The sequence below is a fragment of the Gymnodraco acuticeps genome, unplaced genomic scaffold, assembly GCF_902827175.1.
Source record: "Gymnodraco acuticeps unplaced genomic scaffold, fGymAcu1.1, whole genome shotgun sequence".
NCBI lineage: Eukaryota > Metazoa > Chordata > Actinopteri > Perciformes > Bathydraconidae > Gymnodraco > Gymnodraco acuticeps.
Genome location: NW_022991431.1, coordinates 223,771 through 248,190, shown reverse-complemented (window position 1 = coordinate 248,190; position 24,420 = coordinate 223,771). Strand labels below are relative to the sequence as shown.

The window sequence follows — 24,420 nt, the reverse complement described above, 5'->3', positions numbered from 1 at the left end:
ATTTTGAAAATGTTCTTTATAAGTATTAGGATGTAGCCTATTAGAACGAAATCTAAAATGAAAATTGTAAATAAGCAATCTGTATGTAAAAAACCACCTGCATGTAAATTGTAAATAAGCCATCTGTATGTCAAATATGTCTTATATGTCTTAAATGATGTGATGAATTGGAAATGGGGGACCCTGATGTAAACAAGACGAAAGTCTTTCTCTGGTCTGCATCCCCTTAACAATTGTATGTTTTGAGCTGTACTGTACTGTACCCAATATACAAGCTGTTAATAAACTTTTCAATCAATCAATCAATCAATTGAGTTTAGAAATAATATGAGACAATTAAGGAGTTTTCTTATTGTAGTGTTCAATTGTTGATTCGTCCGAAAAGTAACTAAATGTTCATAAATATGTTTAAGTTGTGCCATAATAGCGACTTCTTCTACATTCCTGCCTATTAAATATATACTTAAGTAGTTGTTTTGTTTATAATTAACATCCGTCTAATTTAAACTGGGGTGCTTGTAAACTTTCTATACGAACAAAACTTGAACAGAACTAACAACTGGAGTTGAAGACTTTTAGGATTATATACTTCAATAATGTGATATTTGGAATCGTCCAGATGTGCTTTTTTTGTTGTTGAATTCATGTCAGTAGAATCTAAAACAGTTTTGTAATCTTTTTTATGGAAGGCTTCCATTTAAAAACTCACACTTTGCTCTCACTTATTCACCTACATGATTTATCTTAGCTCTCAATACTATTTTCAAACGGCATAGAAACCATGCCATAAGTGCATTGAGACACGTTTTGTTTTTTGCAATGAAATGTTTATTTTTATTACAGCTACTTAACTACTACTACAAAACACTCCATAGGGTTGTTGTGAGGGCATGCAGGTCAGTCCCCAGCGGACTGCTCCAGCTGCTGTGTCAGGACCACAGAGGCGAAGTGGACTCTTTCCTTATTCAGGTTCTGTTTGAGCGTCTGCATCAGCCCCAGCTCCATGTACTGCTGCTGCTGCTGCCGGTCATACTGAGGCCAGGAGACGAGGCCGGGCCGTTTGGAGAGCTGACGGGATAAATACATACAGCTACATTTGGATAATAATCTGATGATTTTGATCAACTCTTTTTACAATGTCATTATTCTTGAATTTCATCAATTCGTCATGCATCAATTTCAGTGAACATGTAATTTTACAACAATCCAGTTGTCTATAATGTATTTGTAAATGTGGGGGAAACTTCTGAAGCAATGGAGTCAGGACTCAGAGAGACACGAGGAGAGCTGGAGCTTTGATGGCAAACACTGACGGTTTATTTGGAGCTTCGGCCGGAGAATTCACAAGACATGTCACGGCCACGGTTGAGACGCCACAATCAGTTCTGAAGAGCCCTCCTGTAGCTCCAGGGTTTAACTTCAGAGTGTAATAATCAACATTCTTCAATAGATAGACTAAACAGCTGGTGAAACTGAATCACATTTGTTGTCGCTTATGGCTCGGGGTCATCTACAGCCAGTGTTTCCCAACCAGGGGTACGCGTACCCCTAGTGGTACACGAGGGAACTGTAGGGGGTACGTGGAATTCCAAGGTGACAAGTAAAACAAATAATAATCCCGTCAAAAATGATAGTGCGCGATTTGTTTCCCTAGGGAGACAATAGTCTGTGGCACGCACAACCGCGCCAAAATCCCACAATTAAAACAGCTGCTTACCTGCAGCCAGAAAAATACTGGTAGGTCTTTGATTGATTGATTGAAAAGTTTATTAACAGCGTGTATATTGGGTACAGTACAGTACAGCTCAAAACATACAATTGTTAAGGGGATGCAGATCAGAGAAAGACTTTCGTCTTGTTTACATCAGGGTCCCCCATTTCCAATTCCTCATGTCATTTAAGACATATAAGACATATTCCCAGCTTTAAGATGATGTAGGGCCTACATCATCTTAAAGCTGGGAATCTGAAGATGGATTTGAGATGCAGCTCAGCTCTGTGTATTCATATTGGTTATAAACATTGTGTTTTGGTGAGATGTCCATTCAAATTTGAATTACAATGTTTGAGGGAATATTATGAGGGAATTATATGATGCCAGGCTCTATCATTTCTCATAACGTGTTGCATGATTTGTTACAGGGTTTTGGTGCTACATTTGAACATTTTTTACCACTCAAGAATCTACAAAAATGCTCAGAAATTCCTTTACAGTAAGACTTCAAAAAGGCTTTGATTTCCTTGAAAGTTCTGCAAAAATCGCTTTTTCTGGCGATCACTCCCATTTTGGAAACTGCTAAGAAACCCGTTAATGTCAATATACATAAGCCCTCAGGCTGCAGTTAGTGGTTGTAAAGTGTGCGATCATCTTATATCTTTTTTATATTTCTTTATACAGCCTCACTATATTGAAATGGCTATATGAGGACTACTTTTATCACATGTGAATAAGAGTCTCAGCTATGCAGTCATGCTCTTCATGCAATTCCAAGACTGTTTAGTTTGCGGAAGTATCCAAATACACCATTTCAGAAAAGGTATACTGCATGGAAAGAAACTGTATGATTTCTGCCCAAATCTCCATGGGATAGCATAACGTTGGCATGTCATTCAGATATCTTTATTTATTTTGATCTTTTTGACAATTTACATACTTAGAACTTCAGATGACATTTGATTGAGAGGATACTGATGTGTTTGGAGGAGGATCCGTCTGCTTTGAAACCACAATATATTTCACCGCCCAGTACAGAAGGGCCTCTGCGACGCTGAATCCACGGAAATCCTGCTGATTCTGTCCAGACACTCGGTAAGAGTAAGAGAAAAGCCTGCCGTCCCTGTGCACAGTGGGATTCTTTCGCTTTCTGGAAACAGTCCCTACAGTTTGAGCCGGCTGGTGACTGCCCCCCTCTTCAGCCCCAGAGCCTGTCTGAGCGTTAAAGAGCCAAGATGGAGGGCTGCCACTGATCTGAGTCTCCTGCTCCACTAAGGTGGTCAGGGCTTCTGCTGTGGGCTCTCTTCTCTTTCTCTCATTTGTCCCCTTAATGTTTTTTAACAAAATCTGACTTTCTTTGTCCAAAGCAGGGAGATGTTGCTGTGCTGTGTGTGTGTGCTGTTTGTCTGTGGCAGAAAGAAGGTGTGGCAGTGGTGGACTCACAGATGTGGAAGTTGAAGGAGTCGCAGTGGCATGGAGGCTGGTTGAGTGTGGATCTTTCTGGTATGGAGGCAGGAAGCTGTGCTCTTCTTTGTTGAGCTCTGATGTATCCTTTAAACTGTGGAGAGGCTGTTGCATGCTGGTTAAGATTACACCATCATCAGACTTAAATTCAGTAGCAGTGGGATTTTGTGGCGAATGGTTTGGTGTTGCTTCTGTTGACACATCAGAAGATGATGAGGTGTCACATGGTGGAGGGAAAATGTCCCACGGGTTGGCCAAAGGCATGTGGCTATCAATAAACACTGTGATTCCGTCCTCATGTAACATGCTGTCCTCCACAGGATAAGGTGAGTTGTCATTGGCATCTCTCTCTACAACTTCCGGCTTGGCTATAGCCCACTCTGCATCATCGTCACCAGAAGGCTGCGTGGTCTGCAGAGTTTGAAAGACTTGAGGTAAATCTCTCTCTCTGTCCTCAGAGGCAGCACACACTCCATCGGTTGTCCTGCTTCCAACAGGTAACTGTGTGTGCAGCTGCTCAGCATCTTGTTCAGGAAAGAGAAGGCACTTAGTGGGGACAACGAAAGGTTTCACTCCTTTAAATCGGACCCTGTCAATACTCCAGCGTGTGGCAGTGAATGTATCTGGGGGGGTCAGCAGTGGGTTGTAAGTTGATTTGGAGGGCTGCAGGCTCTTAGAGCGGCTGCTGGCTGCTATCAGTCCCTCTCGAACATCCCCAAGCACAGCATGCAGACAGTCATGCTGCCATTCCCCCAGCAGCTCCGACAGATCACCCCCCCACTGGCTCATCTGAGAGTCCTGTGTCTCCTGATGAGACAGCAGGGCCCTCCATGTCTGGCAGATCTTCAGCCTGATGGAGGGCTGGCTGGTGCTGACAGGGGGGGTGTCTTTTACTTGACCGGCAGCAGTTGTAGCCAGCTCTCCAACTAATAAGAAGAAGCTGCATTTAGTCAGTTCCGGGGCCATGTGAAACTGCAGCTGGTAGTCGTGGAGGCACACTGTGGTGTTCACAAGGCTGGTGAAACATTCGCGATCGTCCTGCTCCTGGACATGCTCCCAGGCTGATGCTGTGAGGATGGCAGGAATCTGCAGCTCCCCGTCGGACAGGAAGAGCAGCCCCGTGGGGCCCTCGGAGCCCTGGGCCTGGGACTTAGACATATCACCCACCCCGATGACATGCGCCTTCAGCCGCTCGCCGCTGCTCCTCTCCTCCCTGCCATAGCTGAGGGCCAGACTCTCTATCCATGGAGGCAGTCTGCTGCGAGCACCTCTATTCATGTTTGTAGTTTCAAACGGAGTGTCCCCAGCTTTGTTCCGTTGGCAACATGTCCGATGCTCATTGGTTCCTCCATCAAAGCATCACCGCATCGCTAGAATATCTGTATTAGCTATATGCAGTGAATAATTATTAACTATTTTATCATTGCATAGTCATTTTATTTAGGGTGTGTACATTACCAAGTTAAGGAGATTTGACTGCCAGCGGAAATTGCATTGGCTTGTGTAACGTTGTTCTCGGTGGCTTTGTGTTGGTGGGTTCGTCTGATGGTCCCGTTCCGCTTATGTTATTTGTCACTTCGCACATCCATTTGAGATCTAGAAAATGAACAAAGGAAAACATGTTTGATCTTAGTTGGCAAAAACATCTTATACAAGGCCACTCATATCACTTAACTAATATAAATGGTGCATACAATAAATTAATCTGCAATTATGCTGGCACACAAGTAGACGTGTATGTATTGGAACGTCACTCGTCAATACACTTTCCGCCTAGCTGATGTTGCATTCAAGTTCCACGACAATCGAAAGCTCTGTGAGAATAAAAGGCGTGTTACTACCATTGACTGTATAAAATAGATTGTTAGCTAACTTGTTAACATGTATACATCAATAGGTTGTCTTAGGCCACAACATGGTATCTTGTGTGAATATATTTATTGATATATTTTTGTTTGTTTGGACAGATCACCCATTTAACTATGTGTCATAGGAATGTATCCGTATTTTCCGTATTATTTGAACGCAGCACAGTACTTGGTTTCACGTCCAGTTATAACATTATTTACTGGAGTGATTTATGTCGTCCTAAAGGCAGCGAGGACCAGCCGGTACCCATAGAACAAGTACATTCAACATTTATTGCCATAAGGTAAGAAACCCAAAACCAAAGTGAAATTAATCCAATGAAAAACACAACAGTGTGAACCAGTGTAAACTTACAGGGCATGAGTCTCACCGACGTGAATGAGCATGTTTGTCTTCCCATGTTTGCCAGTAAGTAAGCAAACCGAATAAGACGTTAGCTAAGTTACCTTTCAGATGTTAAACATGGTTTTACCAGCGACATGATATGGTCTTTGACAGTCAACTGTTATCATCGACATGTCGGTTGTTTTGCTACTAGCCTAGCCTTTGCTACAGTGTTAAGCCGATAAAGTGAACATGCAGCAGACAGACTGAATGTGTCAGCGAGACTAACATTCCTTGGTAAGTGATTATCTTAACTCAGAATGATCAGAACTAGATTCTAACAATTATACTCCCACAGCTCACTGTTGTCCGCTGGGGTGTGCACAGCAGAGGTGCCAAGTCATTAAGTACGTTTACTCAAGTACTGTCTTTTAAATACAATTTTGAGGTACTGGATTATTTCCCTTTTCTGCTAGTTTGTACTTCTACTCCACTACAATTCAGAGGTACAAAGTCAACTTTTACTCCACTACATTTATTTAATGTATTTAGTTACCTTGCATAATGGATTGATGATATACAACATAATCAACACTTAAATAAAACTTTATTTACACCTGGAGTAAATTCACAAACTACCCAAAAGTTAATAAAAGAATAAAACCTAGTTCCAGCTTTACCAGCTGTGATATGCATGATTATGCATGAATAATTAATCAAAACATATGGAATATATATCAATCCGAAATGGGCTAATCTGCATAATGAGTACTTTAACTAAGTGTATTTAGATGCCATGCCAATACTTGTGTACTTTACTTGAGTAACATTTAGATGGCAGGACTTTTATTTGTAACACAGTATTCCTACACTCTGGTACTTCTCCTTTTACAAGTACAAGAGCTGAGTACTTCTCCCCGCTCTGGTGTTCATGTAGAGAACCGTTTAATGAGTAACGTTTGGCTACTAACCGATTGTTACAAATGATTGTTATCCAAAAAAGTGTAATCCTTCATGCAAGCCGAATAAAAAAATGTCCCCTGTTCATTTGTTAAAAGTCAAGTCTAGACATGCCCGATTCCTTATCAAGTGAACCTGGTTCGAAGGTTTCGGACCCACAACATTCCCAGAAACTCCTCAGAGTCCTCCGCCTGTTCTGGCAGGAGCAAAGTTTCCATGATGCGCTGCTGGTGGTGGATGGCGAGGAGCTTCCTGTCCAGAAGAACATCCTGGCTGCTGCCAGCCCTTATGTCAGGTGAGCAGGTCTGCCAGACCATCAGTCTGTCAGAACATCAGTCAGTCAGAACATCAGTCAGTCAGCCCAGACACTTAGTTACAGCATGGGCACTCCCAAAATAGAAATTGATGAAAGATCATCAGGTGTATAGTTTATTTTCATGTTTGTCATAATATGTTCTGTTAATGGTTTTCTGTTAGGACCAAGCTGAACTACAATCCTCCAAAGGAAGATGGGTCTACCTACAGAATTGAGCTGCAGGGGGTCTCCATGCCCATCATGAAACAAATCCTGGACTACATTTTCAGCGGAGAAGTGAGTGCGTAGGCTTAAAAAGAAGCACAGTGACATGCTTAGGACTGGTAAACATTAGTAATTGTTTCCTGCCTGTCCTGGTATATTGTTGTATATCCAATTGACCTGTCCTTCACACACAGATCACTCTGAATGAAGAGACCATCCAGGACATGGTTCAGGCGTCTGACCTACTCCTCCTGACCGACCTGAAGGACCTGTGCTGCCAGTTCCTAGAGAGCTGCATCACTGCAGAGAACTGCCTCGGAATCCGGCTCTTTTCTTTGCACTACTGCCTTAACCATGTTCACTACGTCGCCACGGAGTTCCTGCAGACACATTTTGGCGATGTGGCCCTCACTGAGGAGTTCAGGGAGCTGCCCGCGGACCGCCTCTGTGAGGCGCTGGCCATGGAGAAACTGAATGTGGGCAACGAAAGGCACGTCCTGGAGGCTGTGGTGCGATGGTTCGGACATGACGCAGAGGATCGCAAGGTTTGTGATGTGCTCTTGAGGTTCGATGGGGAGATAAGAGAGATAAGATAAGAAGTACTTTATTGATCCCAATTTGGGACAGTTTTGCAAGGTTATCATGTGTAATCATCCACCTTGTTTGTAGCAGAATAAGGCAGCTGTTTAAAGATTAAAACCCTACTCTAAACTACCTAAGCAGCAGATAGCAGATGGACACATATAGTGACTAGCTTGTATAGGGCTAACACTGGGGGGCTGCTTCATCAGCAAAGAGCCGATATTTTTGTAAAAAGGAGCAGAAAAGGAGAATGAATATTTTACTTTATTAACCAGGTGGAGACATGTGACTCCATTATATGCTAATGTATCTCTTTGTCTGCAAGATGCAAACTTTTTTCCAACATGATCACTTTATAAAAAATATGTAGGCGCTTAATGTTGTATTATGGGCTTGTTCCAGAGGCCTGTACGACGAAGCCAGTTCAACAGACCCTGGATATGTTTTGAGTTACCGGCTTACCTAATCCAAAACAAACGCGATCTCGCTAAGTGGTCCTACGACGCTGGTTATCAACTCGGTAACTCAAGCCAGGGTTTCTCTGTCCGGCTGAGAGCACGTTCACATGAAAGGGGCGGGGTTAGCAACATTTGACCAATCACAAACGTGGACAAGCGTACTGACAGCGCAGCGTCATACTTCCTGAATGAAAAGTGAACTTTAATATTAGTCAAATATGAAGAAGTTAAACTTTAAACATCCATGACTTAAACACTTTATCCAAGATCAAAGCCACAGAGCTGCACCTGCAAGGTGAATACAGCTGGTAACAGAACAAGTGTTTGAATGCGGACATTAACAGGTTTATGATATCACTGCCCCGTCCAAGACACAATCTGACTTTCATTACATTTGACTCGAGTGTTTCGTCAACTTAATGTGTTGCTTAAAATAATACTTCTGCATACAGTATGTGACACTGTGAGTGTTGCACGGCCAGATACGGCTCAGCTGACTCAGATAAGGAGATATATGATACATTATGATGTGATATGAATGATAATGGGACACATCGACGTCTGCACTCACAGTGCTGCGGACTGTAGGCTACGTAATGTCACTTTGATCCGGTTACTTATGTTGTGGCAGATATTTAATTAAGCTTTCTTAAAGCTAATGTTATGATAGTCAGATTGCTCTGAAGATGGAGGTGATATTCTATTAACGTTCACACAGTCAGTTGATTTTTGCCGGCCGTCTTTCCTGCAACGGCGTTTTTTCTGTATTTCCTTTATCCTGTAATATGAATTGATCGCTTTAAACTCCGCACACTGAGCTCTGATTGGTCAGCAGGCGGTGCTTTCACTAAGTTGATCTCTTATCCTGCAACCTAAGCTGCTCCGGAGCAGGTTAGCCGTTCAGCATAAGTTACCATGGAGATCTAGCCCGGTAAGAAGAGAACCAGCGTCGTAGGACCGGAAAGCCAGAGTTTTCCCTGAAGTCAGCTCGCTAAGCGAACATCCTGCTTCGTAGTAGTGGCCAAAATGAATTAATTTAGCTTGTGTTTATTTAATAAATCAAACCTTGAGTCTTCCATCTGTATTTGCAGGTACACATGAAGCAAGTGATGTCTGCAGTGTGGCAGCAGGGTCTGGATGCAAGCTACCTGAAAGAGCAGGTAGAACTGTCCAGATTGAAATGTTTGCTCTTTAGTATTACCCACAGTGTAACAGCACACCCTATGTGTAATTGCTTCACATTGCGTTTGCTGTTTTTGAGGCAATACTCTTCTGGGCTAACTCTTTAGCTAACCTTGTTGTGCATGCACGGTATCCCATCAGGCCATGGGAGAGCCGCTGATGAGGGAGGTGATCAGAGAGTACTGCCAGCAGGTGCTGGGCGGCGGCCCCCTGCAGGGTGAGGCTCTGCTCGCCGCCTTCAAACCCAGAGGTTACTCAGAATGTATTGTCATAGCCGGAGGAGAGGATCGCAAGTAAGTCACTGTTCACCATTTTAGTTTTTTTTAATCAATTTATCTTATCGGACTTAGCAGAACCCTCAGGCTCCCAGGCTAATGTAGGCAGGACCACAGAGCGCCAGGGATGTGGGGATGCGGCTAGTGCGGACATTTATTTTATATGTGTATACATATAATGATTAGGGTGGTCCTTTGTGCCATGTCAATTTTGAATTCATTTATTTCAAGCTCCAACCTCTGTAATTTCTTATGATAGTCAAGAAAACTCTCCTGGTGAATTTTATTCAAATTCCAACAACATTTACCCCTCCCTCATCAAGTTTGAAGGGTGGTCCTTAAAATTGAAAGTGGGAAAGTCTAAACTCCAGCCCCCAGAATTCATTCTATTAGTCAAGAAAACTCTCCTGGAGAATTTTTTCCTCAATCTGACAACATGTACCCCTCCCTCATCGACCTGGGCTGCCACACCAGCAACTGAGGCTAAACTTCAAGGTCGATGAGGAAGGGGTAAATGTTGTCAGATTGAGGAAACAATTATCCAGGAGAGTTTTCTTGACTAATAGAATGAATTCTGGGGGCTGGAGCTTAGACTTCCCCACTTTCAATTTTAAGGACCACCCTAATAATGATATATACTGTATATCTCCACCATAACTGTAATAATTATAAGCTTTGATGTTTGGCGGACAGGTGTAGTGTTCATTTATGAGCTACAAAGAAGCTCTTCACTCCACAAACATTTTTAGGAAAAGATAATGATATAATTATGACGGATAAATAATGTTATTTTACACTGAAATTTGGTTAAATTAGTCATGAGTTCCCAAAATCAAATGTTCTGCTAACATGCTACCACCTGATGGATTTTTCCTGTACAGAACCAGGAAGCCGACCTCTGAGACGCGCTGCATGTGTCCGCTCTACGACTCCAGCAGGCAGGCCTGGATTACGCTGCAGCCCATGAGCGCCCCCCGCCTGGGCCACGGGGTCGTCACTGCCGGTCAGTGCGGCCCAGCCATAACCTGAAGTCCTGCAGGAAACACATCTGTAGCTAGTCATCACCTGAATGCAGTGGCGGCGCCAGAGATTTTCTCTAGGGGGTGCTGTGGGGTAGCTTGAGGTTTCATAGAGGGTGCTCAAACATTAAGGGTTTCCCATTAATGCACCAGCGCTACAGTTGAATTTTCTACTGCCACACTCCCCACACACACACACAGTGTACCCGCGACTGTTACAATGAAGGCTCGGTAATCAGCTCACGGCATATAGGTGTGAGTAAAGTGCTATTTTTACAAGTGGGGAGTGGACCTCACCTCCTCTAGGAGGGTCCTCACCTCCTCTAGTGGGGTCCCTCTTTGAAGATTTGTTTTTAAATATTGAAGTTAAAAGCATCAATCTGGTGCACTTTGAGAGCCAAAATGAAGAGATCTATGGATATACAGTATCTCTCAACATACATATGAAACAGAACTGTAAACAGATTTTCTATTTCTTTATAGATATTTTACAAATCACTCCCCTTTTAAAACAAACCGTTTGAGACCCACTGAGATAACTAGACTAAAGTTAACTAAACACTGAGAGAGTCCTTTACTTCACCTGAGCTGAGGTTATCTGAGACTCTCAGTCTGACAGGAGAGAGTTCTCCCTCCACCTTGTTGTTGAAAAAGCTCCTTATATCCGTTAGCTTGGCTAGCTAGCACCAGATGCTAACCACAACAATCTCCAGTAGATACCCACTGGTGCGCGAGGCGAGCTCTCTCGCTCGCGCACGCACGCACACAAAATGGCTCGTCACACACATCACACACACAGAGCATGAATGAAACACAGAGACCCAGAAGTAAGCTACTTGTACTCACGAGGCCTATTATGTGCAGAATCCCTCTCGCTTTTAGGTGGTTTTGATTGAGTGGCCACACGTGGACGTTTAAGGACTAAAAAACGATCCATTTGTCACTTTGCTGTTAGCAAATCATTTGGGGCTCCAGCTAACAGGAAGTGTCACAAAGTAATTTACCCTATGGGTAGGTCAAAAATCGAATGGGTGCTGGACATTGGCCTAATCATATCACCTGTGTTGGCTTTATGTTTTTGGTCAAACATTTATTTGTTTCACATTTGCATTGATGTAATCAACAATTTTTCTAATTTAATAAAAATAATAATAATTTTTGAAAAAAAAAAAATTACCCCATTTTTCTTGGGGGTGCTTTGGCAATCCTGGGGGGTGCTTCAGCACCCCCTAGCTCCCCCCTGGCGCCGCCCCTGCCTGAATGAATGATCATCATTAAAAATGAAGATAAATTGTACTATCGAACTATAATAATCCTACTCTGCTTCTGTCTATTAGAGGGTTTCCTGTTTGCGATCGGCGGAGCAGATGAACACAACACAGTCCTAGACAGTGGAGAAAAATATGACCCTGACACCAACACCTGGAGCCCTATACCCCCAATGCTACAGGTACGACTGTACTTCTCCTGAGAGAAGCACTTTCATCCCTCCACTAAACTATTTAAACGGCTGATCTTTACTGTACAATTCTTTCTGACAATTTCTCTGCCCTTTTTCTTTTCTTTTACTACACTGAGTGATTTGAAAAAAGCTAAACAATTTAATTGGAATCTGCTGGTGTTTATGGCCACTAGGTGTCAGCAGTAACAGCAGAATTGACACAGACAAATCAACCCCTTGTCCCTTATGCCGCTTTATAGGAAAAGTCATTCACATTATATTTTGAATATTTCTTGTTGTACACTCATCAATACTTATGGATGCACATCAGACTAAGATATATTGTTCGAGATGTTATTGTTTTGATCAATAATAATATCAGATTAATTTCATATACTGTAAACCATTATCTAAATTGTTGCTTAAAACAGCTGTGGAAGACATAACAGCAGTCTTGCATCACGTGTGTGGAGCTTCTGTGGGATTGAGTGTGTGTCTCATTGCTGCTTTTGATCTCGACGCAGCCGCGTCAGAACTTTGGCGTGGTGGAGCTGGACGGTCTGATCTACGTCCTCGGAGGAGAGACCAAAGAAAGAGAGCTGACCACTGTGGAGGTGTTCGACCCTCACTGCAGTGCCTGGAAAATGCAGACCAGTATGACCATGATCCGCAAGGTAACAACACACATATTAATATCACATTGACAAGATAGTAGGACATGTAACTCAGTTTATGACTGGGACAAAATATGATCACAACAGCAGTAACCTCTGTATCCCAAATGTGCTGTTAAGATAATGTTGCATAATACATTCTAGAATATCAGAAATAAAGCAGGGAATGGTAATATCGCTATGAATGATCACATCGAACCTAGGTAAAAAATCAGAACACACTGTTTGCCACGAAAATTCACGCTTGTGACGTCAACTCCAACTGTTGCAGACTGCAATCACAGCACCCTAATGCCCTCATCCTAATCTCTGGAGACTTCAATCAGGCCTCTCTCTCAAAAACACATTCAAATAATATGTCCCCTGCACCACCAGAGACAATAAAACACTGGACCTACTGTATGTCAACACCAAGGAGGCATACAGCTCATCTCCCCTTCCTCTCCTGGGCAGATCGGACCACAATCTGGTTCACCTCCTGCCTGTGTATCAACCTCTGGTCCACAGACTGCCGGTGTCCACACACACATCATGAAGAAGTGGTCTGAGGAGGCCCTGAAGGACTGTTTTGACACTACTGCATGGGATGTGTTCACTGACTCTCACGGGGAGGACATCAACAGCCTAATTGACTGTATAACTGATGAAATCAACTTCTGTGAGGAAAACGTACTACCCAAGAGGACTGTACAGTGTTTTGCAAACAACAAACCCTGGATCACCCCTGAGATAAAGGCTCTCCTGAAGGACAAAAGAGGGCCTTCAGATTGTGGAACAGAGAGGATTATATAGAGGGAGCTGAGGTGGAAGATCAGAGAGTGGAAGAGCAGCTTCAGGAAGAGGATGGAGGAACAGCTGGAGAGGCCTGAAGACCATCTCTGGCTACAAAGAGCCAGACTCCCAGGTCCGGGGGGACCAGCAGTGGGCAAACGACCTGAACATTTAACAGATTTGACCAGTCTGGTGCCCCTCCCCATTCCCCCTACTGCACCCCACATTGTCCCCACAGCCTGGAAATGGCCCTCTCCCACCTCTACTCACCCCCCGACCATCAGCTCACAGTCACTCTTACAACCATCGTGTCTCCTGTTTATCACCAACCCCCCCACCCGCTGACTGCACCTTGTCCCTCACAACCAACCAGGTGAGGAGGGAGCTCCAGCTGGCACCGTTTCTCTTCACCCTCTACACTGCAGACTTCACCCTCTTCACTGCTTCCTGTCACCTGCAGAAGTTCTCTGATGACTCTACCATCGTTGGCCTCATCTCTAATGAGTGACTCAGTGGGATAGTGAAGTGATCTTCGGATCAGGGGAGAGGCTGATTGCCCACAGAACTGAATGTGTGTAAGTCGTGTTGGATAAAAGCCTCTAACAAGTGACATGGAACGTAACGTTCCCCAGAGGAACCACCTCCAGCTCAACACGGTGACATAGTGGTGGACTTCAGACGGCGCCAACACTCCCCCCCCCCCCCCCCCCCCTCCCCCACCACCACCACCACACACACACCAGTGAACATCCAGGGAGCGGACATAGAGATTGTGAAATCGTACAAATACCTGGGTGTTCATCTGAACAATAAACTGGACTGCACTGATAATTCTGCTGCTCTGTACAAGAAGGGACAGAGCAGACTGTACCTGCTGAGGAGACTGAGGTCTTTTGGGGTGAGGGGGCCCTCCTGCAGACCTTCTAATGGCGCATTTCCACTACAGCGCGGTTTAAGCGTGCCGTGCACGGTTGCGTTTCCACTTGGCGTAGTACCGGCTAGCAGGTACTATTTCACAGTTTTTCTGGCCCCATAAAATCCAGGTTCTTTCCGGGCCAACAACCAGGCTGAGTCGGGCTGAGTATGCTAAACTAGAGAGAGAATCGCTGGCAAGGGGGCTACAACTACAACAAGATGAACATATTTGACCGTGATTTAATTGTAATACACGTTGCTAACAGCTAACGGCTGATGTTGGTTTTCTGTGGTTCGTATTGAAGATGACGTCACGGCTCCGCCTACACTGCGTTACTATAGTTACTACCCCAGCTACTGTTGGACTGTTGTAATGGAAACGCAGCATAAAGTGAGCCTGGCCTACCAAGGCCTAACTATACCGTACTAAGCCGAGCGAGGCCCTGCAGTGGAAATGCGCCATATGACTGTGGTGGTCTCACCCATCTTCTATGGTGTGGTCTGCTGGGGCAGCAGCATCTCGGCTGCTGACAGGAAGAGACTGAACAGACTGTTAGAGAAGGTCCTGGACACTGTGGAGGTGGTGGACAACATTTTATATTTCTGTGCATGCCCTTTTATCTAATAGTGTTTTATTTTATATATTTTTGTCTCTAGCCTAACTTTTGCTGTAACAATGTAAATGTCCCCTCTGTGGGATAAAGAAAGGTATTCTGATTCTGATAAACAATAACTTATGAAACTAAATTGGTATGTTTAACATTCAGGTCTACTCAACTCTATTGTATGTATTAATAAAGCACCTTTAATACAGACATCCAAAGGATTATGAAGAAGCAAGAAACAACAATATATACATTTTTGCTAAACTTATTAATAATGAAACATTAAAATGTTAATAATTAATAAACATATGTCAATAGAATAAACACTAAGGATAACCTTAAAGAAACTACTGATTACAGCTTAAAAACTAATGTTATAACTTTAAAATCAAGAACACCTAAGAGTTTTACTGCTGAAATAATAAATAAAAACACATCAGTTGTGACTATCAAAATAGTTCATGTCATAGATAGTTTGGATTCTGATCACTTTTACGGCTCATGTTATTTAGTCATATCAGTCAAATGTTTAACTAGGGCTCTCTGAAATAATCTCACTCAGAAGGTCCGTCTCCCCCTTAGACTGAGATCTGGGAGCACAGCAGCTCTGTTAGTAAATCCAACTGCTACTAAACAAACCTCAGGAGGAGCTGCAGCATTTACTTTCTCATCTCTGTGGACTTGTGTACCAGCTATTTCTCATCTGCCCCTGCTGCTTGTCTCCAACACTTGTGTGTCCACTAGCTCCACTGGACACACATAATACATTGCTTACTGCTGGTGGAACAATGCCGAATGGACTTTTGAGATGATCCCATACAGCAGATAATGAGGAAGGTCCTGAAGCAATATGGTAACATTGTTATTATTTTAAAAGTATCGCCCCAAGTCATTGCCTTATTCCATTAAAATATTTAGGGCTCTGCCTGAATGACAAAAAGGCCACCACTTTAACAGATAGATTAAGCAAGTAATGTAATGTTATTTATAAGTGACAGGTGGCCAAGATGTCAGTTCCAGCTACTTTATGAATAATACCCAGCCCTTACCAATAGATAATGTTCCGTTCAGTTTTGTTTTTTAAGTGGGTCAGTATTAAAAAGCCATTGATAAACATACCTAATAAAAGTAATCACTGAACCCTGTAAATGTTTCTATTAGCACCATCAGGTTAAAGTTATACACTTATACGCAACAAAAATAAGTATCTTAAGACAATATCTTAAGATACTGACTGTTATTGCAGAATCTCTGGTTTAATTTTGGCTGTGGATGTTGAAGGTCATCCTTCTTCTCTGTCCCTTATGTTATGCATCTCTCAAAATAAAAGTAAAAAAATGTTCTGTCCATTTTTCGTTTCAGTGCTAATCAAAACCTTCTCTCAACCCAACTATATAGACTTGTATGGAAAAATAGTTCCATACAACATAAAAACTGACTTTTCCTGCCTCTTATTTTTTAGCTCGCTATCTCACACAATGTTACTGAAATGACTGAAAAAAGTAAAGAATGGGCCCAGGGCCAATACAACACTCAGACCAAGTGATGAATTTTCCACCGAGACCACTTCCAAACATGCTGTGACTCGTACAGCTGTTTTTCTGCTCCTTCAGGTGGGTTGCTACGCCTCCATGAATAAGAAGATCTATGCCATCGGCGGGGGCTCCTACGGGAAGCTGTTTGACTCCGTTGAATGCTACGACCCGAAAACCCTGCAGTGGACGGGCCTCTGTCCTCTGAAGGAGAGAAGGTAAGCACAATCCTGTAGCATTAGCTGCTGTGGTCAGGACAAAATAATCTTACATAAAATGCAATATTTGTTTATTTTCTTTCCATGTTATTGTGTATTTTCTGTCCAGTGAAGACATTTCTGTCACATAATACGCACTCGCTTTGACAGTGATATTTAAGTCTGAACTTGTGTGTAGCTCTCCCACAACTGTCAGTTTTGTCTTCAGTTTAATATCCCTCAAATGGCAGATCGTCAGACTATAACTGAGGATGTTGAGTCACACTTGAGTCATTAGGCGCATTCACACCGCAGTACTTTTCCCACAAAGGTTCCTGAGAACTCTTTAGATCAGTACAGATCGCGTTCACACCGGAGTAAGTCCCTGGGGGAGGATTAGGCAAATGAGCCGCTGACGTCACTTCTTCTTCTTCTGCTTTGGGTTTACTGGCAGGCCGCAAACAACTTCACGGCGTATACTGCCACCTGAAGTCCCCGGCCGGAAGTCCCCGGAGTTGGGGACTGGCTTCAGTAGAAGCTGCTGGGACTCCCAGCAGCTTCTACTGAAGCCTTCCGAGTAAATCGCCAGAACGCTGACACCTCCTTATCTCCACCGCTCCCATGTTTTCTTTTGTGTTGCCATAAGTTAGTCTCTGTGTTTTTGCGATGGGCTAATGCTAATGCTAATAATGCTAATGCAAGGATAATAAAATGGCGGCTTCACAAAACTTTTTGGGAGTTTTACGGGGCGTGGTTTGCAATCCGCCCAGCCAATCAGAAATAGGAACCTTTTTCTCCCACGAAAGTACCTGCTCTCTAGCAGGGACGGAAAAGGGGTTCTCATGAACTCATTTTAGTTCCGGATTTTTTTGGTGTGAAAAGTACTGCGGTGTGAACGCGCCTATTGGAGAACCCGTCATCCTTAAGGCTGGTGTCACACTGTCCCGAAATTGACACCAGATGGACACACGAATATGGAATTGTGAATTTCGCACGAAGATGGCCCCGAACTTGGTCAACAGCCAAGCAACAGCCGAAGCAAGTACAATGCCTACAGAAGGCATCGTACTTGCCATCGGGATGGCACCCCAACCACACACGAAGGCATGTTGTTTCCATAGCAACAACAACTCCCTGTCAACAGCGTAAACTCGCCTTCAAAATAAAAGCATCTAAATAAAACAGGAAGTTAACCTAAATTACATTTAAGACATACAACTGCAACGAAAGTAACAAAAACAATGTAATATCCTTTTCAGTTTCACAGAACACAAATTGGGTTATTTACATAATATGTTTACATGATTTTGTTGTGCATTAAAACAACCAGAGAAGCGATCTTCAAGGAAACATAGCACACTGTGTCCTCATGCTCCTGTTTCACCTGCTTAATACAAGTATCATCACTGCTACTGATTTCGATAGAGCAGGTCACAAATAGCAAGAAATGACAAAGTGAAATAAGACTATTTTTACCTGTAAGAGGAGGTGCTGGACCTGTAAGAGTTGCTCATCATGTTCTCTGAGGTGCATCAAAAGAAGTAATGCTGCGGCCTTCTTTTTCCTGGTCATCACCAAAGTATGCCATTCTGCAGGAACTGAATTGTGATGAATTGTGATTGAAGCTTTGGGAGTTACACACGCCTCTGCTCTGTAGAGTTGCTCAGGATTGACTGAGGAAGATACTCTGAGGCTGGCCTTTTATATGTCCACGTTACCATGACACATGGGAAACGCTTGAGCTACTCAAATTCGGCTGTCTTCGCAGACACCGTGGTCCCATCTCGATGTCATCGTACTAGGGTTTGATTGATTGATTGAAAAGTGTATTAACAGCTTGTATATTGGGTACAGTACAGTACAGCTCAAAACATACAATTGTTAAGGGGATGCAGACCAGAGAAAGACTTTCGTCTTGTTTACATCAGGGTCCCCCATTTCCAATTCATCATGTCATTTAAGACATATAAGACATATTTGACATACAGATGGCTTATTTACAATTTACATACAGGTGGTTTTTTACATACAGATTGCTTATTTACAATTTTCATTTTAGATTTTGTTCTAATACATCCTAACCGGACATTTAAGACATACCAAGTCTACAGATATACAGTTAGTAACAGAGTCTAAAATGCGAGTATATACATAGATGGGGGGGGGGGAAGCTGTCCATTGAACGACAGGTTGAGATTTGTACCATTACCGGGGCCAGTTTTGCAATGCTCTCCCCCGAAGGTGCTCTTTAAGAGAGGTTTTGAAGGTAAGTATAGTTTTACTTTCCTTTACAGTTGTGGGAAGAGCGTTCCACCTTGATGTGGCATAATTGCGAAACGTGTATTCCCCCTTTTTTGTGCCAAATCTGGGTTTCACATGATTTGTGGAGCTCCCTCTGGTGTTATGATCATGGTATTCCTTGACCTTTGGGAAGAATTTTGACATGTACTGTGTAACGGTATCCGTATTCGTCCCGTACCGTCACGGTTCAGACGTCACGGTTGGGCACACGCAGTCACACGACGAATACACCTTTTTTTTACGAGTGGGAAAAAAGTCTGTCATTCAGGGCAGTATCCACTACACTATTTATAATCCAGGGGGCGGTATTGCGCCTAAAAGCTGTTTGCCAGCCGCCCTGAAACAACAAATGAAGAACAAGAAGAAACACAACAACAAAACGAACAAAATACAAGAAGAAGAAAAGTTAGTATGGCGATTTCAGATAACACACAGGAGCTAGAACCCACCTGCTTCTTTTAAATCAGCTGTGTGGGAACATTTCGGGTTCCCTGTGGACTACAATAACGATTAAGTGTGCGAGTGGTGGATCGGACGAGGACGGTGTGTCGCCGTTGTTCTACAGTGGTGCGGTATGCTAATGGGAACACACGCCAAACATGCTAAATCATATCAGAAGGCATCACCCAGATTTGCCAATCACCGGAGCCCGGCAAAAGACAGCAGCAGTTCAACAGCTGATCCCCGCTGTTTTTAAATAGCCAAGAGACATGAAAGCCGTGAGACCAAAATAAATAACGGAAGCTTTTGGCATATGTTTTTCAACGACTATGCGCTCTTGAAACACTTTCTTATTATTTATGATGTCATATTTTCAAGACATTCTTTTTAGTTTTACAGCTTGATGAAACCTTTTTGTTTGACATCAGCCATTATAGATAATATTGCCATCTGAGTGTGTGTGGTACTGTGTATGGTTTGTTTTTAACTGTTTAATACAGTTAATTATTCAAAATGTCAGAGTTCTTTATTTTTAAACTGAAACTTGCACTACTGTTCAAACATAAATAACAACAAACCTGGAATTATGCATTTGGGACTTTTTTTTGCTTTTTCTTGTTGTACCGAACCGTACCTTACCGTGACCTCCAAACCGAGGTACGAACCGAACCGTGACTTCTGTGAACCGTTACACCCCTACATCGTACTATAATACGATGGCTACACGACGGCATTGCGAGGGCTTCACGTAGTCGTGTTGCCTTCCTAAGACAATCGGGCAGCTTCTTGTTTCCTTCGTATTGTCTTCATGAGGCGAAAAATGCCCGATGATCACACGAAGTAAAGGCGAAGATGACACGATTTGACAAGATGCCCTCACGATGGCCTTACGAAGGGCAAAATGGACACAGGAATTCAACACGAAAATGAACCTTCGCAAGGTCCTTCGGCAATTTTTTGGCATGCCAAAGATTTTGCCACCGCTCACGAAGTTGCTGCCGAAGCCTGAGAAACTCCGCCGGCGGTCATACGATGGCTTAAGATGCCCTCACGAATGGCCCGATGTTTCGATCAGAGCCGAATTTGAACATTTCCTTTATCGTGTGTCCATCTGGTGTCAATTTCGGGACAGTGTGAGACAGGCTTTAAGGTGAAGACATATTTAAGATGGACATTTATTAATCCCTGTAGGGAAATGTAGGATTTAAAGCAGCAACAGACTAGGCATGAAATACAGCACAGTACAGACAAGAGTTCACACAAGGATAATAACGTTTAAAATAAAATGATATAAGTAACTGTGAAAATCACAACAACAAGGTAAAAATGTTATATTCAGTCTTTGTCTTTGCATATGCTTTGATTCGTACTACCATTTATATGGGTAATGATTTGAAACGAGCAAATACTTGCATCTTTCACATTAACTAGTTTGTCCATGATTAACTTCTGCGCTGTGAAACCTTTGATCATAGGGTCCTATCTATGTCAATACTGGTCTCTTGTCAGTTGATAACTTTTGTCTCAAGATTTGTCAGGAATTAGCCAATAGGAGACATTCACTCCCAATAATTTCCCTGGCCAGGTTTGGGTCGGTGGCGTGTGGCGTTGGCAAGGAGCTCTACGTGTTTGGCGGAGTGAGAAGCAAAGAGCAAGAAAACCCAGAGCAAAGGCAGATGATGACCTGCAAGTCTGAGTTCTACCATGACGAGATGAGGAGGTCAGTATGGGAGCAGTTCGTCTAGGAGGGTTTTAAAGCTACTTTTATACCACATTTAAAAAAACTTGTATTAGATTCTTTAATACTTCAATTTCTTTAAGGAAAATGTCTTTATTGTCTAAACATTTTGACTCAAAGTTCCATTTAGCCTTGGAAAAAACAGCTGAGTCTTTTTGGAAATGTTGACTTTATTGCATGATCTTGATTAGCAGGACTTTCTACATTTGTATTCTTTAATGGATTCCCATCAGTTACATTAATGAACAAAATACAGTTCCTGGCACTAAATATAGCATTTATATAATATAATAAAAGATATGTATTTCCAGATGAAATTGCAAAACAGCCATTGTCTGTCTTTGTTCCCCCCCTTATATGGGCTAATGATAAATCAACCATTTTTTTCATTTCCATTGTGAAGTTAATTTGGTGGGGACACGAGACATAAATAGAGAATGCATTGTACAGTGCAATCATATACACTTGACTGTCGTACAAAATGGAACAGAATATTCAACTATCAATTTCCTACATATTTCCTAATATGAAAATAAGAAAGTTTTCAATAAAAAATACAGAACCAATTGTTTTGATACCAATATGTGTGTAATGCTGAGTACAGGTGGATGTTCCTGGATGATCAGACCCTGTGTATCCAGACCAGCTCCTCCTTCGTTTATGGCGCTGTGCCCATCGGAGCCAGCATCTATGTGGTTGGAGACCTGGACACCGGTCAGTAAGAGAAACCAGGTCCAACAACCACAGTTTTCTGATCAGGTTACAGTCCGCTCAATATTTAGATGTGTGAGTTTGCTGTTTCTGACCTACAGGAACAAGTTTCGACTACATAAGGGAGTTTCGCCGCAGTACTGGGACGTGGCAGCGCACCAGACCCATGTTACCCAACGATCTCTCCAAAACAGCGTGCGCAGCCCTGCGCATCGCCAACTGTCGACTGTTCCGCCTGCAGTGGAGCCAGGACATGTTCCGGGTCCGAGTGTGACCCTGTGGACGCCACACTCCACTTTTGCACGCTGCTTCTGTCTACCTGCTGTACGTCTGGGTTTGGGGATTTTAAGAACACTAAAGTATTATATTGGCTAGAGTTGAGGGTTGTGACTCTCAGTTCACGGGCTTATACGAGAATGAGACACAGGATAAAAGTTCATATTTTTTACATCATAGGTTTAATGGCTTTTTTTATAAACCTTTAATATTTTTTGCTTTTTACTGTGGGAATTGCTTCATATTGTAATGGACATTCCTCATCAGTAATGTTAACTGGTGAACTGTTGCTTGGTGAGGGATCAAACAACAAACAATTATTGATAAACTGCTACTTAAAATAAGTTATAAAAGTGCTGTGTTACAATTTGAGTTTTAGGATGTTATGTTTTTTAGTCTTGTATTGTCCATCTTTCTGGTCAATCATTAACATACATAATCATTTGACCTAATATTTGTTACAGCTGCAGTGGAGGTATAAATGCTATAGTAATATAAATCTTTAAGGGGAAGGCACACTTTGGTGTCGGTCCCTGACAATCAGAGAGAACTGTGGTCTTTACATAAAATAACAATGATGTTGTGGGTTCGTTGCATGGCACACTGTGCAAGTTGACTCTAATAAAATATTGGTCGTAATCTGTGTCAGACTACACTGTATCACGTTTAGGACCAACTTTTTCATTTACATTGTAGAACTACCATGTCAATATTTCAATAAGTGCTCAAAAGTTCACATTTGCAAGGGTATCCAGCGTGACTTCATGTCCTCTTGATTTGAAGGCCAGTGGGGTGGGTGGGTCAACAAAATGTCTGACTTTGAGACATCAATTATTGAGACATTTCCGTTTCCTGGCAACAGTCAACATTACCAAGGATTTATTGTAGCAATGACAACCGAAGGTCACCTTAACTATGCAATGTGGTCATTTTGAATCAAACCAAGATCCCTCAGAGCATTACTTTACAAATACTTGTTGTCCAACAAATGATGTCATTCTGCCGATAGTGTTCAGGTCAGAAAGTTGACAATGTTTTGTCACATTTCTCACAATTGTCAGTTTTGGCGCAGACGTCCCAAAATAACAGTGTAAGGACCTTTAGTGCCATGATGAATGAATTATGTGTGACAGTGTAGATACACTTACTGCAGCAGATGATGAAGGTTGATGGAAAATGAAGACATTAATAAGTCACAAACTAATCCCTGCATGCGTTGTTCAGACTGGTCTTGCATCAATAGAATGGATGAAGGTGTATTCTGAGAGACGGTGAAATGCAATAACAACATTCACTGACCACATCCTAGAAAGATGAATTCCACAGTTTCCACACACTAACTGAATGTTAGCATGTTGGAGCACAAGAGCTTGACTTTAGATTGTATCTTTGACCGAGCTCTCTGTGCCCAGCCTGTTCAGAAATAGACGTTGCTCTGAGTCACTCTCTTGAGTTGCTGGATGTGTTGCTGCCTTGCTGACCTCTGGCTTTCCAGTCAGAACAGTTTTGGCATCCCTTGACCCCATTTGTTCTGTGTGAGTTACAGCTGCTGCTGTCTATCCTCCGCTCAGGGGCAGCACATAAAGTGACACGCGCTCAGTGGAACTCGAGGACACACATCATAATGTCAGAAAGGCAATCCAACACACACATTCGGCACAACCAGGGTGAACCATAGCTCTAGTAGTAGAAGCAGTCTTTAAATAGGAAGTAGTCATTAAACGAGATGATCATTCACAATTACTTTATATTCAAGTTTACCAACACCTCGATACTAATGATGAAATAAATATTGTTTGGAGTGTTTTACATACGTTAAAACATCATTTGGATCAGAATCTCAATACTGTCAATAAGCCATTACAGCAAAAACGTTGTTTTGATCATAATGTTCAGCTGATCAACAAGCAAAAGGAATTATTTCAATATTGTGTAAGATATGGGAATGTAAGTATTGCCCCTGTGTTAAACCCAAGTGTAAAAATGTCAGAAACAGGAAGGCTCTCTGACAGCAGCTGAAATAAAGTTGTTCCTGAAGCTGAAGTCTGTCTGGAAATATTGCTTCCTTATTTTGGACACTTCCACTATGTCTATAACAGTTTTACAATGATCAGATTTCCAAGCGGCTCTGTATCCTAAACAACATTTATTCTCCCGTGACCTATGACTGTTGTCAAGGCAGTGTGAACGACGGGCAGGACCTCTGTGACTGCATTTTGGAAGATGTTCCCGATGAGTACACCAGTGTGCTCGACTTTACTGTGTGTCTTAACCCATTTCTATGTTTTTCTTCTGATGGATCCAAATGTCCTCTTCCCGTAGGAAAACGAAATCTCTTTGTGATTCTCCATTGTTAATGTGAAGTTGGTTTGGTAGCATTGTTGGATATAACAGCATAAAGTAACGGGCTAGGCAGTAGCACATCATTGTTTCATCAATTTCTGTAGTTGA

General features: G+C 42.6%; 2 protein-coding genes across 9 annotated transcripts; one reads left to right on the top strand and one right to left on the bottom strand.

The window, feature by feature from the left end:
- Positions 1–846: 846 nt before the first annotated feature.
- On the bottom strand, positions 847–5,665 carry acd (ACD shelterin complex subunit and telomerase recruitment factor). 4 transcript variants are annotated; one of them, XM_034195844.1, is made up of 3 exons: positions 5,402–5,665; positions 4,637–4,774; positions 1,108–4,566 (listed from the first exon to the last, which is right to left on the bottom strand). In XM_034195844.1, exon 3 carries the CDS (start codon positions 4,454–4,456, stop codon positions 2,663–2,665), a length of 1,794 nt encoding a protein of 597 aa, XP_034051735.1. In that variant the 5' UTR covers positions 4,457–4,566; positions 4,637–4,774; positions 5,402–5,665; the 3' UTR covers positions 1,108–2,662. The 4 variants fall into 4 exon arrangements, with proteins under 4 accessions (XP_034051736.1, XP_034051737.1, XP_034051735.1 ...); XM_034195845.1 differs by lacking the exons at positions 4,637–4,774; positions 5,402–5,665 and adding an exon at positions 847–1,068 and having other exon boundaries at positions 3,158–4,516; XM_034195846.1 differs by lacking the exons at positions 4,637–4,774; positions 5,402–5,665 and adding an exon at positions 868–1,090 and having other exon boundaries at positions 3,158–4,516.
- On the top strand, positions 5,179–24,006 carry gan (gigaxonin). Of its 5 annotated transcripts, XM_034195839.1 has the most exons (14): positions 5,196–5,330; positions 5,730–5,778; positions 6,430–6,626; positions 6,809–6,923; positions 7,046–7,396; positions 8,983–9,051; positions 9,215–9,366; positions 10,230–10,351; positions 11,705–11,817; positions 12,333–12,482; positions 16,387–16,523; positions 20,830–20,964; positions 21,587–21,696; positions 21,795–22,608. In XM_034195839.1, the coding sequence occupies exons 3-14, from the start codon at positions 6,442–6,444 to the stop codon at positions 21,965–21,967; spliced, it is 1,812 nt and encodes a 603-aa protein (XP_034051730.1). In that variant the 5' UTR covers positions 5,196–5,330; positions 5,730–5,778; positions 6,430–6,441; the 3' UTR covers positions 21,968–22,608. The 5 variants fall into 5 exon arrangements, with proteins under 5 accessions (XP_034051732.1, XP_034051729.1, XP_034051730.1 ...); XM_034195838.1 differs by lacking the exon at positions 5,730–5,778 and having other exon boundaries at positions 5,186–5,330; XM_034195842.1 differs by lacking the exon at positions 5,730–5,778 and having other exon boundaries at positions 5,208–5,330; positions 6,478–6,626.
- Positions 24,007–24,420: the final 414 nt, after the last annotated feature.